Genomic DNA, 11,147 nt, shown 5'->3' with positions numbered 1-11,147 from the left:
CACGGTGTAACCCTAGCTAACTCAGGACGCTGAGCTCTGAGGATCACGGTTCAAAGCCCAGCCCCGGCAGGAAAGGCCCTGAGATTCTGATCTCCAATTAATTAACCACTGAAAAACCAGCAGCGGCGCTGTGGCCCTGTCGCTGGAGGGCTAGCGTTGAGCTGGAGAGCTCAGGGACAGCGCCCAGGCCCAGAGTTCAAGCCCCACCACCGACAAAAAGAGAAAAAGTGTTCCCGGGTAATCCGAGTCCATCGATTAGAAAGAGCCTGACAGCGCGCGTGCGCCCTAGAGAGTGAAGCTCAAGGAGGCGTGGTTACTGCCCTAATCCAAGATGGCCATCCGTTCCACCTATCATCGCCTCAATAAGGGGGGGAGGCTGAACGACTCTCAACGCCATTGGTGGATTTCCTCGAAGCCAATCCCCCACCCCCTTGAGGGGGCGGGAATGACAGCATCCTGTTTTCCGGTTCCGGCAGCACAGGGATCCCTGTCGAGATGGAGGAAGATGCGACCCGAAGCCGGCCGTCGCCTGGAATGGAGGGTGTATCCGGAGCTGCGGCCTAGAAGTTTCGGCGTGGAGTTTGCCTCAGACGCAGTGGGCCCTCCCGGGTCTGAGAGGGTAAGAAGGCTGCTAGCCGTGTCGCATTGTCAAGGGGTACCTAGTCTCCGAACACCCGGACTTGGCAAGGAGGCAGCGGACGTCTGCAGGGTTGCAGGGCCCCCGAGAGCCTGCCCTGCAGTTTGGGAAATGAAGGACAGGCCTGGCCAGACGTCTTTTCCTGTCAGAGGAGCATGAGATTTGCTGACAGCGACTGCAGCACAGCTAGTTAGGGGCACATTCGAGAGGTGTCCGCGCGCAGGGTCCAGATCTGAGCTACAGAAAGGAGGGGGTCACGTGGAGAGGATTGTGATGTGTCTGTGATGAGAGATCACGTGGATACTTGTGGAAGCCCAAGGAAAGCGGAGTGGGAATCTCACCGTATATGCGAGGGAGATTAATGGAAGGGTCGGAGACACCGATGGAGGACCTCACTTAGGGCATTGTATACACAGTAGGACAGTTGGGCAAACACATTCCTGTTCATGTGGGTTAAGCCCCTAGGATGCAGAGCCTTGATCCGGATGAGGTAGGGAGGTTAGAAAGAATAGAGGATGCTGTTATTCTCTCTTTCATCTGAGAAGTGAGGACCTCACTCACTTCTCAGCTCCTCACCAGGAGCTGGATAAGGTGATTGGATTGGGTAGGAGTGTTTGAAACAAAGAAAGAAAAGAAAGAAAAAGAGAGAGAGAAGAAAATAAATAATCGTGTCCAGTTCTAGTGACAAGTCAGTATGCAGTTAGGCAACTCCTAATCTAGTCATAATGGTCCTGGAGTTCTAGGATGGTTATAATGCTTATAATACTGACAGTCCTTAGTAGTTGAAGAAGTGCTTATTTTGATATGCGTGTAAATCACCTAGAGATCTTGTTAAATTGTCAGCTCTTATTCACAAGGTCTAAAGTGCAGCCTGAAATTCTGTTCCCTTCCTTCCTTCCTTCCTTCCTTCCTTCCTTCCTTCCTTCCTTCCTTCCTTCCTTCCTTCCTTCCTTCCTTCCCTCCTTCCCTCCCTTTTCAGTAGTGGGGCTCCACCTCTGACATTTCATTTGAAAATGGGGCACCTGTTCAGTCTTCACTGGATGCACTTAAGCATTTGTACCTAAGCAGTGTAAAAAGTGGGAGAAAGTGGAATTGGAGCTGTGCATAGAAATAAGAGTCTGAGAAAGGCCCCAGAAAGAGGGAGGAGTGAATGCTGAAGGAAGTATGAACACACTTTTCTGGATAAAGGATTTTCTAGAGGGTAAAACAAGAGGAACTGGTTTCAGTATTTCGGCAGAAAGTTTGGAAGTTATATAACAACAAACCAGGTTGAGATCCCACTTTATGAAGCAATCTCCTCCTTTCAAAGGGACAGAGGGGGTAGGTTCTGCAACCTTTTACCCTTTTTAACTAGTGGCTTATTTTTGAGATATGACCCATAATGGCTCCTCCTGGCACCCTAACAACAGTAGGAGGTATCCAGAGTCCTTGCTACCTTTTGGGAACTTTATATAGACTGGCATATGTGAGAAGTGGAGGCAGGTGGGGAAAGGGAGCTTGAACTCAGGTCCTGAGCACCGTCCCTGGCTTCCTTTTTGCTCAAGGCTAGCACTCTACCACTTGAGCCACAGTGCCACTTCTGGCCTTTTCTGTTTATGTGGTGCTGAGGAATCGAACCCAGGGCTTCATGCATGCAAGCCCCAGCCCCAGCCCCAGCAATGGGTTTTTCATCAGGAGATGCTGGTTCAGCCTGAAAAGCTGAGAAAACCATGACCTAGCTGGGCATTGGTGGCTCATTCCTATAAATCCTAGTTACTCAAGAAGCTGGGATCTGAGGATTGTGGTTCAAAGCCAGTCCCAGCAGGAAAGTCTTGAGACTCTTTATCTCCATTTAACCACCAAAAAAGGCCAGAAGTGGAGTTGTAGCTCAGGTGGTGTAGCACTTATCCTTAAGCACAAAAGCTCAGGGACAGTGCCCAGGCCCTGAGTTCAAGCTGCAGGACTGGTGCACACACACACACACACACACACACACACACACACACACACACACGTCTGCACACACAAGCACACATACATACACACATTCACATCCACGACCTACCTGGAACATAATCCTATGTGGCTATGCCCTTCTGCCCTGTATTGCATGCAGTTTACACATGTCCAGCTGGAATCCTGCCTGCTGAGCCTTGCTGAATTTGTCCTGTGGTGACAACAGGCCAGGCCAGCCACTCAGAGTCATTCACAGCACTTTAATTTCTTTAACACAAGGTTGAGGGAAGTTCCAGGGTATCTGCATGACTAGCAGCTATGCTTAACCCCTGGGTGACTTACAGTTGTGAAGGCATTAACTCTGCCTTCCACTGGTAGGAATGGCTTCGTTTCCAATTTAACAAAGTGGTTTGTATTGGAATCTTCAACTCCCATAGGGCAGAAGGCATGGCTGAGTGGAGGAGAAGTTTTGGCTTCCGTTTGGCCTCTACCACCAACCAGCTGCATGACTTTGGGGCTGTAACATTTAACCTATCTGGCCTCATTTATCAGAAGTGTTTATGCTCAGGTTAAGTTGTAAGGATTGCATGAGGCAGTAGGCATTAAGTAAATCTAGTGTTTCCTATATGTCCTCACTTCTCAATAGTGTTAGAAATATGACTTTGATACCCTGATACTAAACACACTGCAGAGAGGATCTCTTGAAGGATTCAGAGAAGATTGCCCTGCTGGTCTTACTGGGTATCCCATGCTGAGGCTGGGAGCCACTTTTGCCCACAATGACACATCAGTGTTCCACAAGTTCTCTTGCCTCTAAAGTTTGCCTCTTGTTCATTTTCCACAGTCTAGATTTTCTATTCTAGCAAACCCAGTTGGTTCCGTTTTCTCATGTTGAAGCCACTTTTCTCTGCTTTTCATTGTTTGCATGTATGCCTCCTCCATTCCAATTGCTTTGTCTTCCAAGGCTGTATGTATAATCCCAAGCTCCTGGCCCTTATCTCACCTCAAGTATTCAGTTTGCACTATGGGCAGGCTATACTTTAATGAAATTGATACAGACCAGCTTAGGGATTCCTGTCCAGGAAGCCAACCTTGATTCCCCACTTATTTTCACAGTAAACCAAGAACAGTTTCCATGTAACAAAGGCTACATAAGCTTGAGTTAGGACTTGGGGTTGCGGAAAGTGGTTGGGGATAGACTATAATCAGACATGTGCTAAAAAAAAATTGTCACAGAAATTGCTTATATAGAACATTTTAGCCTTCTAGAGTTGTCACTGTGATATAGACACCTCCTTTAAAAGCCCTAAGGCATTTCTCTCAAAACCTGGGAACCCTGACTTCCTTCACTCTTTCCTCTCCTGCTAAAAATTTCAATATCCCAGAACAGAACAAGGGTTGGCTACACTGGAGCACATAGCATTACCACCAAGAATATGTCTGACATATGACATCCTATGATTTCACATTTCTTAACTTTGGAGCTCCTGTGTTGTAGCTCAGCCTGACCTGAACTTGCCATCCTCCTGCCTCAGCTATGAATAAAGGGGTGTGCCAATTCTAGGCAATGGATAAACATAACATGTAGTTAACATTAACATCCATTTTCCCTGCTCCTCCCCACCCCCACCCCGTACTTCATATCTGTTTCCTAAAGAGACCCATTTTATCTTTGAACAGACCATGGTGTTTTAAAAGGAAGAATGTGTCTTCTGTGTCACTTCTCACCTTCTTTCTCAAGGACTGAGCTTGCAGTTTGTATGCTTAGGGTTGAGAGCCCTGTGTCAGACTTGTCCTCTACACTATAGTAAGTCTCTGTACTCTTCAGGGAATCTCTAAGATGGAACTTTTCCCTGGAGTGAATTATCTAGTAACCAAAGAGGACTCTGATCTTTGTCCTGTTCCTGACTTTCCCACTGCTTTTTCTGGAGGGATGGTGGTGGTGGCAGCTGGAGGAGTGCCTTGCACTCTTCCCCACATTTTTCTAGTGCAGATTAGAGAAAATGTAGAGTTCAATGAGTGTGGCCTGGGAGCTCAGAATGGCTAGCATTAGAAACAAAAAGTAAAATAAAATGGCTCAGGTAGTAAATAACGATAAGAGGGGCCCAGCTGAGGATAAAAGATCAAAGGTAGTGCCTTCTGGAGCCTAAGAGCATCAGAACTGGAGCCCTCCCTTTAAGCCCACTTAAAGTGCTACTTTCTTGCTAGTAGTTAATTTGCCTAGAGCATCCTGAGCTCTGCCTTGATGAGCCAGATAAGGACAGTGATCCCTCTGGGACAGGGACACCATGGCCCAAGCAGATACAGAGTTCAGGATCCTGTAAGCTAAGATTGGGAGCTCAGGTGAATGGGAGCTCAGGTGAATGGAGTCACTGCAGTGAGGAATGATTTCTGGAGGAGGAGATCTGAATTGCAAAGTACTAGGCAAAGACACAGAATAAGACAGAAGGGTTCCTGATCTGTGATTAACAGAGCCAGGCTAACTGAGAAGGGGTCTGCAGGGCCTAATCAGGATACAAGGATACAAAGTTCTGCCCTTCTTCCTCACATCCCTCCACTCTGCTCAAATCCCAGGTCTTCAGGCACAATGGAGGACAAGCGCAACATCCAAATCATTGAGTGGGAACATCTGGACAAGAAGAAGTTCTATGTGTTTGGTGTGGCAATGACAATGATGATCCGTGTTAGCATGTACCCATTCACCCTCATTCGCACCCGGCTGCAGGTTCAGAAGGGCAAGAGCCTCTACCATGGGACATTTGATGCCTTCATCAAGATCCTTCGTGCAGATGGCGTAACAGGCCTATATCGGGGGTTCCTGGTCAACACCTTCACACTTATCTCCGGCCAATGCTATGTCACTACGTATGAACTCACTCGGAAATTTGTGTCTGACTATAGCCAGAGCAACACAGTCAAATCACTGGTGGCTGGTGGCTCAGCTTCCCTGGTGGCCCAGAGCATCACTGTGCCCATCGATGTGGTCTCCCAGCACCTGATGATGCAGCGCAAGGGTGAAAAACTAGGCCGCTTCCAGGTGCGTGGGAACCCAAAGGGACAAGGGGTTATTGCATTTGGCCAAACTAAAGACATCATCAGGCAGATCCTGCGGGCTGATGGGCTTCGAGGCTTCTACCGAGGCTATGTGGCATCACTGCTTACCTATATCCCAAACAGTGCCGTCTGGTGGCCCTTTTATCACTTCTATGCAGGTAAGCAGGAGCGGCAGCAGGGGTACTTGAGGGAACTGAAATACTGGTGCTCTCGGCATGTTGGAGTGGAAATAAGATTTAATGGGGGAATGAACCATACAGGAAACATTGGATTCAAAGGAGAATAAGGCATGGTTCTTGCCTTTGAGAAGCTTATTATATAGTGAGGAGGATCAGTAGGTAAACACAGGAAAAGGGTATATTATATGCCCTGCGTGCATTGGAATCAACGTGGCTTAGCAGAGAATATTAGTAGAGAATAAGAAAGTAAGGGACACACACGCACGCACACACACTCACTTCCCCAGCAGTTGATACAGTGCTCTGAGTGGTTCCCAGATCTACCTCCTGAGCTCACCAGTGGAGTATCAAGGACATATAGCAGCTAAGGATTCTGGGAGGTGAGAAGAGGCCACCCGAGCTCCTCTGTGAGGAGTGGCCTGGGCATGGGAACCTGCGGGTGACAGGGTCTGCAGCCACAGTTCACTGCCTAAAGTTTACACCATCAGGTGGCAGGAGGGGCTTCGTCAGTGCTCAGAGGTCTGCTGCCCACCACATAAGGGAATTCTTGTCACACTATCATTCCTTTCTGTTGTGTGAATGACAGCACACAGGACTGTGGCTTAAACAGTGGGAAATTAATTTGTCTTTCCCCTAGCAGATTGGTGGCCATGGGTTGTGAAGGAAACGAGAAGATACCAGGATTGTTGAGTAGAAGAGTTATTAATAAGCAAATGCAAAATAGCTGTCTGCTCTCTTCCTATTTGCCTAGGCAAGACATAAAGATGAGCCCCTATGCTCACTATTACACAGAACAGAAGTTAGTCACTAAGGACAGCTGAAGACTTGGCCCACTGGAAACCAATCATTTCTCCCCATAGAGTCACCTTCCTAGGCGCTCACCTTTAAATGTATAAAACTGTTGGGTAGAGTATCATAGCATATACATTGATATTTCTTACTTACCAAATATAACTTGCTATTTAACTCTTGAATTTAGGTCCCTCAGGAAAAAGGTACCTTCTTTTGTCAAGTGCTGGTATAATCCTAGCTCCTCAAGAGGCTGAGATCTGAAGATTCAGGCTTGAAGCTAGCCTAGGCAGGAAAATCCATTTGACTTATCTCCAGTGAACTTCCAAAAGCTAGGAGTGATGCAGCGGCTCAAGTGGTAGAGAGCCAACCTTAAGCGATAAAGCTAAGGGACAGCTCTCGGGCCCTTCAGTTCAAGCCCACTACCAACACACACCACACACACACACGCACACGCACACGCACACACGCACACGCGCGCCACACCCCCCTATGGAGGACTTGAGATTTAAGCCCTGGTACCAGTATAAAATAAACAAACAAAAAATAAATGCCTAAAAATGCCAAAACAAGAAAGTAAGAGAGAGCCTAAGCTATGGACTATTTGGGGCTTGAAGATAAAATTGAAGAGTAATAGTGAGCTTGGCAATGTACAGATGGGTTGCAGTTACATAAGTCAGCTCAAGGATAGTACTTGAGCCACATCTTCACTTCCGGCTTTTTGGTGATTAATTTGAGATAAGAGTCTCATGGACATTTCTGCTCCAGTTAGCTTAGAACACAATCCTCAGATCTCAGCCTCTTAAGTAGCTAGGATTATAGGCATGAGCTACTAGTGCCCACCAAAAGATAATACTTTTGAGAGACTAGATAGACATATTTCTAGATTGCCTTCTGTAGTGGAAGAGCAGGTTGCCAAGGGCAGAAACCAATGTGCCTGCTACACAGCTTTGAGTAACTATTCAACTCAGGTTAGGGCAATCAGTGTTTGTAACCTTCCTAATTTTTGCTGCCAACTCCTTATCTTTGGCATGTGGGTATGTTATCCTATCCTAGGCAGAACTATTCTCACCTGTAATCACTTTGTTTCTGTAGCACTATACTTCTCAAGAGCCTTTTTTTTGTGCCAGTCCTGGGGCTTGAACTCAGGGCCTGAGCACTGTCCTTGGCTTCTTTTTGCTCAAGGCTAGCACTCTGCCACTTGAGCCATAGCACCACTTCTGGCCTTTTCTATATATGTGGTGCTGAGGAATTGAACCCAGGGCTTCATGTATACAAGGCAAGCACTCTTGCCACTAGGCCATATTCCCAGCCCTCTCTAGAGCTTTTATATTTTTATTATACCTTCCTTTTTTGCTAGCTCTGTTTCTTCTGTTTAACACAATCTTTCATCTGGACTATTTGGTAAATTTTATATTCCCTGATGCTTTGGGAATGGGTCCTGACAATGCTTGAAAAACTTACTAGAAAGACTGGGGATGTAACTCCAGTGAAGCACTTGGCTAGCATGGGGATGGCTTCTCCCTAGCACTGCAGAAACAAAAACAAAGACAAAACATCTTCTCAGGAAATGGGAACATTTTCTCTGAAGTGAGTCTTTAGCCTTCTATCCCCATTTGATTTCAGTTACAACTAGAGCTTGGTTTTTAAATGTTTTTCATGTCTCTAATTCCTATTTTTGGGCTAACTTGTCCAGAGATCTCACCAGACATTTTGATTGTTGAGACTTTTAAGATGGCTTTTTGTTTTTTTTGTTTTTTTGTTTTTGTTGTTGTTTTTTGTGGCCAGTCCTGGGCCTTGAACTCAGGGCCTGAGCACTGCCTCTGGCTTCCTTTTTGCTCAAGGCTAGCACTCTGCCACTTGAGCCACAGCATCACTTCAGGCCATTTTCTATATATGTGGTGCTGGGGAATCAAACCCAGGGCTTCATGTATACGAGGCAAGCTCTCTTGCCACTAGACCATATCCCCAGCCCCTCTCTTGCTTTCTTGTAGCTGGACACTGGTGGCTCACTCTTGTAATTGTAGCTACTCAGGAGGCTGAGATCTGAGGATTGTGGTTCAAAACTAGCCTGGGCATAAAAGTCCCTGAGACTGTTATCTCCAGTCAACCCCAGAAAACCAGAAGTGGCTCTATGGCTCAAAGTGGTAGAGCTCTAGCCTTGAGTGAAAAAAGCTCAGGTACAGAGTCCAGGCCCTGAGTTTAAACCCCATGATTCACAACCCACACCCCACCCCAACCCCACCACAGGCATACACATCAGTTGAAAAGTGAGGTTTCATTGTGATGATCCTAATACAATGTATCCCAATCAAACTTATCTACTCTACACTCAACCTATTTTTGATACATGGTCTTGCTATATAGCCCAGAAAAAACTAAAATTCACTATGTAGCCCAGTCTGGCATCAAATTTTTGATTTTTGTTGCCATACCGAGCTTACATATGTATTTCTTTTGTGTGTGTGCTGGTACTGGATGTTGAACTCAGGGCCTTAAACTTTCTCTCAGCTTGTTTTCTTAAGGCTGGCATTCTACCACTTGAGTCACATTTCCAATATGACTTTTTTTTTCAATATGACATTTTGATGATTAATTGGATATAGAGTCTTGAGGAGTTTTCTGCCCAGGCAGGCTTTGAACCATGATCCTGCAGGTTTCAGCCTCTTCAATAACAAGGATCACAGGCTTGAGCCAACAGCATTTGGTTTGCATCTGAGATTTTTATTCAGTTAAGTATTCATCCCAAGCTGGTTCTTCTGACTTACTTTCATCTGTCAGTGTAGCCTTATTTTTTTCCCAATTGCTGAGACTGAAGCTCTAGGGACTTTTCTTAGATTTCTTTCTTATTCCACAGTTAGTCCTGGTGACTAGAATATCTCTCCCAACTGCTTCTCCACTACTGCTCTTTCTGAAAATCATGTTTATATCACCATCCCCCTAACCTTTGTGCCAGCTTTCTAGCTATTTAAGTTCTCTTCCTCTGCATGTATTTCATATGTCCCTAATAGATTGATCTTTTGTGTGTGTGCTGGTCCTAGGGCTTGAATGCAGGGTCTGGAGACTGTCTTTAAGCTTTTATGCTCGAGGCTAGTGCTCTACCACGTCAGCCACAGCCCCACTTCTGGCTGTTTTGGCAGTTAATTGGAGATGAGACTATCACAGACTTTACTGCCTGGACTGTCTTTGAACCTGCTGTTTCTCAGTTTTATGAATAGTGTTTATCACAATGCTTAGCATCTAATAAACATTAAGTCAGTATTCCTACAAAGTCACTAAACCAGGAGGGACTTAGGCCAAGTTGGCCTGGGTTTATCTTCTGCCTTGTAGATAATACATACTCAGTAAATATTGGTTGAATGAATAATGAATGAAGGAAAGACATGGATTTGTTTTCCTACCATTTTGACAGTGTCTTGCTGTGTAGCCCAGGCTGGGCTCAAACTTGTCTTCCTGCCTAAACTTCCCAAGTGCTGAGATTACAGATATGAATTACCATACCTGACAAGGCTTACCCTTGCCTTTGTGTTTTCAACTTTTCTGTAAGCCACAGGAAAGTGATGTTGTATATAATTAGGATTCGAATCAGGCAAGTGCACACAGGTCCAAGGAGGCAACAGTGCCAGTCCCAATGTGCATTCTAATGATTGCAAAATGTTTTCTTAGTAGGAGAAACGGGGTACCAAGGACACCAGTGTACTTGGTTTCTGTTTGCATGCTGACTCTGAGGAGGACAGCTATTAGAAACTGGGGGAGAAGTGGTTCTCCTAGAGCTGAGGTCATTCTGCTCAGCCAGCTGAAACTTTGAAGCCTGATTTCTGCCCTGCCAACTCACCTCCCTAGTTCAATCTTTAGTTGCCTGACCACAAACTACCACCCAAACTAGGCACATGAGAAAAAAATGGTTGAAGGTGACTAGCTGTAAAGAAAACTTAGAGGGAATCTTTGAAATTACAAGTCTTCTTTTTTTCTTCCAATATTAAGGTGTGAACAGCTTGCTTGTCAGACATGGCCACCACTTAAGCCCACACTTCTAATCCCTGAATCAGTTTTGCATCCCATTTCACTCAGGGTCAAAGCCTAAATCCTTACAATGGTCTCAGGCCTTCAATGGGCTTACCTTTTGGATCTCACTTAGCATTATTGTTCTGTTCCCCTAGAACACTTGAGGCATGCTCCTGCTTCAGGACCTTTGCATGGGGATATATCCTATACTTGGAAAGTTCTATAGGACTTACACTTCCACCTTCAGGTCTTTGCCTAAACTTGACTTTCTTAGAAAAGATTCCCATGACTACCTTGTAGTCACCGTGGGATTCCTTTCTATGTTACTTTTTTGTTTTTTGCCAGTACTGGGGCTTGAACTCAGGGCCTGGGCACTGTTCCTTGAGCTTCTTTTCCTTAAGGCTAGCACTGTAGCACTTGAGCCACAGCGCCACTTCTGCCTTTTTCTGTTTATGTGGTGCTGAGGAACTGAACCCAGGGCTTCATGCATGCTAGGCAAGCACTCTACCACTAAGCCACACTGCCAGCCCCTCTATTTTACTTTTATT

The 11,147-nt window shown here is 45.8% G+C and overlaps 1 protein-coding gene across 3 annotated transcripts in view; it reads left to right on the top strand.

Moving 5' to 3' along the window:
• Nucleotides 1-464: 464 nt before the first annotated feature.
• The window catches only part of Slc25a44 (solute carrier family 25 member 44), a 16,191-nt gene continuing 5,508 nt past the window's right edge, over nt 465-11,147 (top strand). Inside the window, exons 1-2 of one of the 3 annotated variants that reach the window (XM_048356494.1) lie at nt 465-619; nt 5,147-5,784. In XM_048356494.1, the coding sequence (XP_048212451.1) occupies nt 5,160-5,784 (625 nt within the window). In that variant the 5' untranslated portion in view covers nt 465-619; nt 5,147-5,159. The remainder of the gene's footprint in view (nt 620-5,146; nt 5,785-11,147) is intronic. The other 2 variants (XR_007212477.1, XM_048356493.1) reach the window with 2 other exon arrangements.

The sequence above is a fragment of the Perognathus longimembris genome, chromosome 11, assembly GCF_023159225.1.
Source record: "Perognathus longimembris pacificus isolate PPM17 chromosome 11, ASM2315922v1, whole genome shotgun sequence".
NCBI lineage: Eukaryota > Metazoa > Chordata > Mammalia > Rodentia > Heteromyidae > Perognathus > Perognathus longimembris.
The sequence above is the reverse complement of the archived record's forward strand: the minus strand, read 5'-3'. Positions and strand labels throughout refer to the sequence as shown.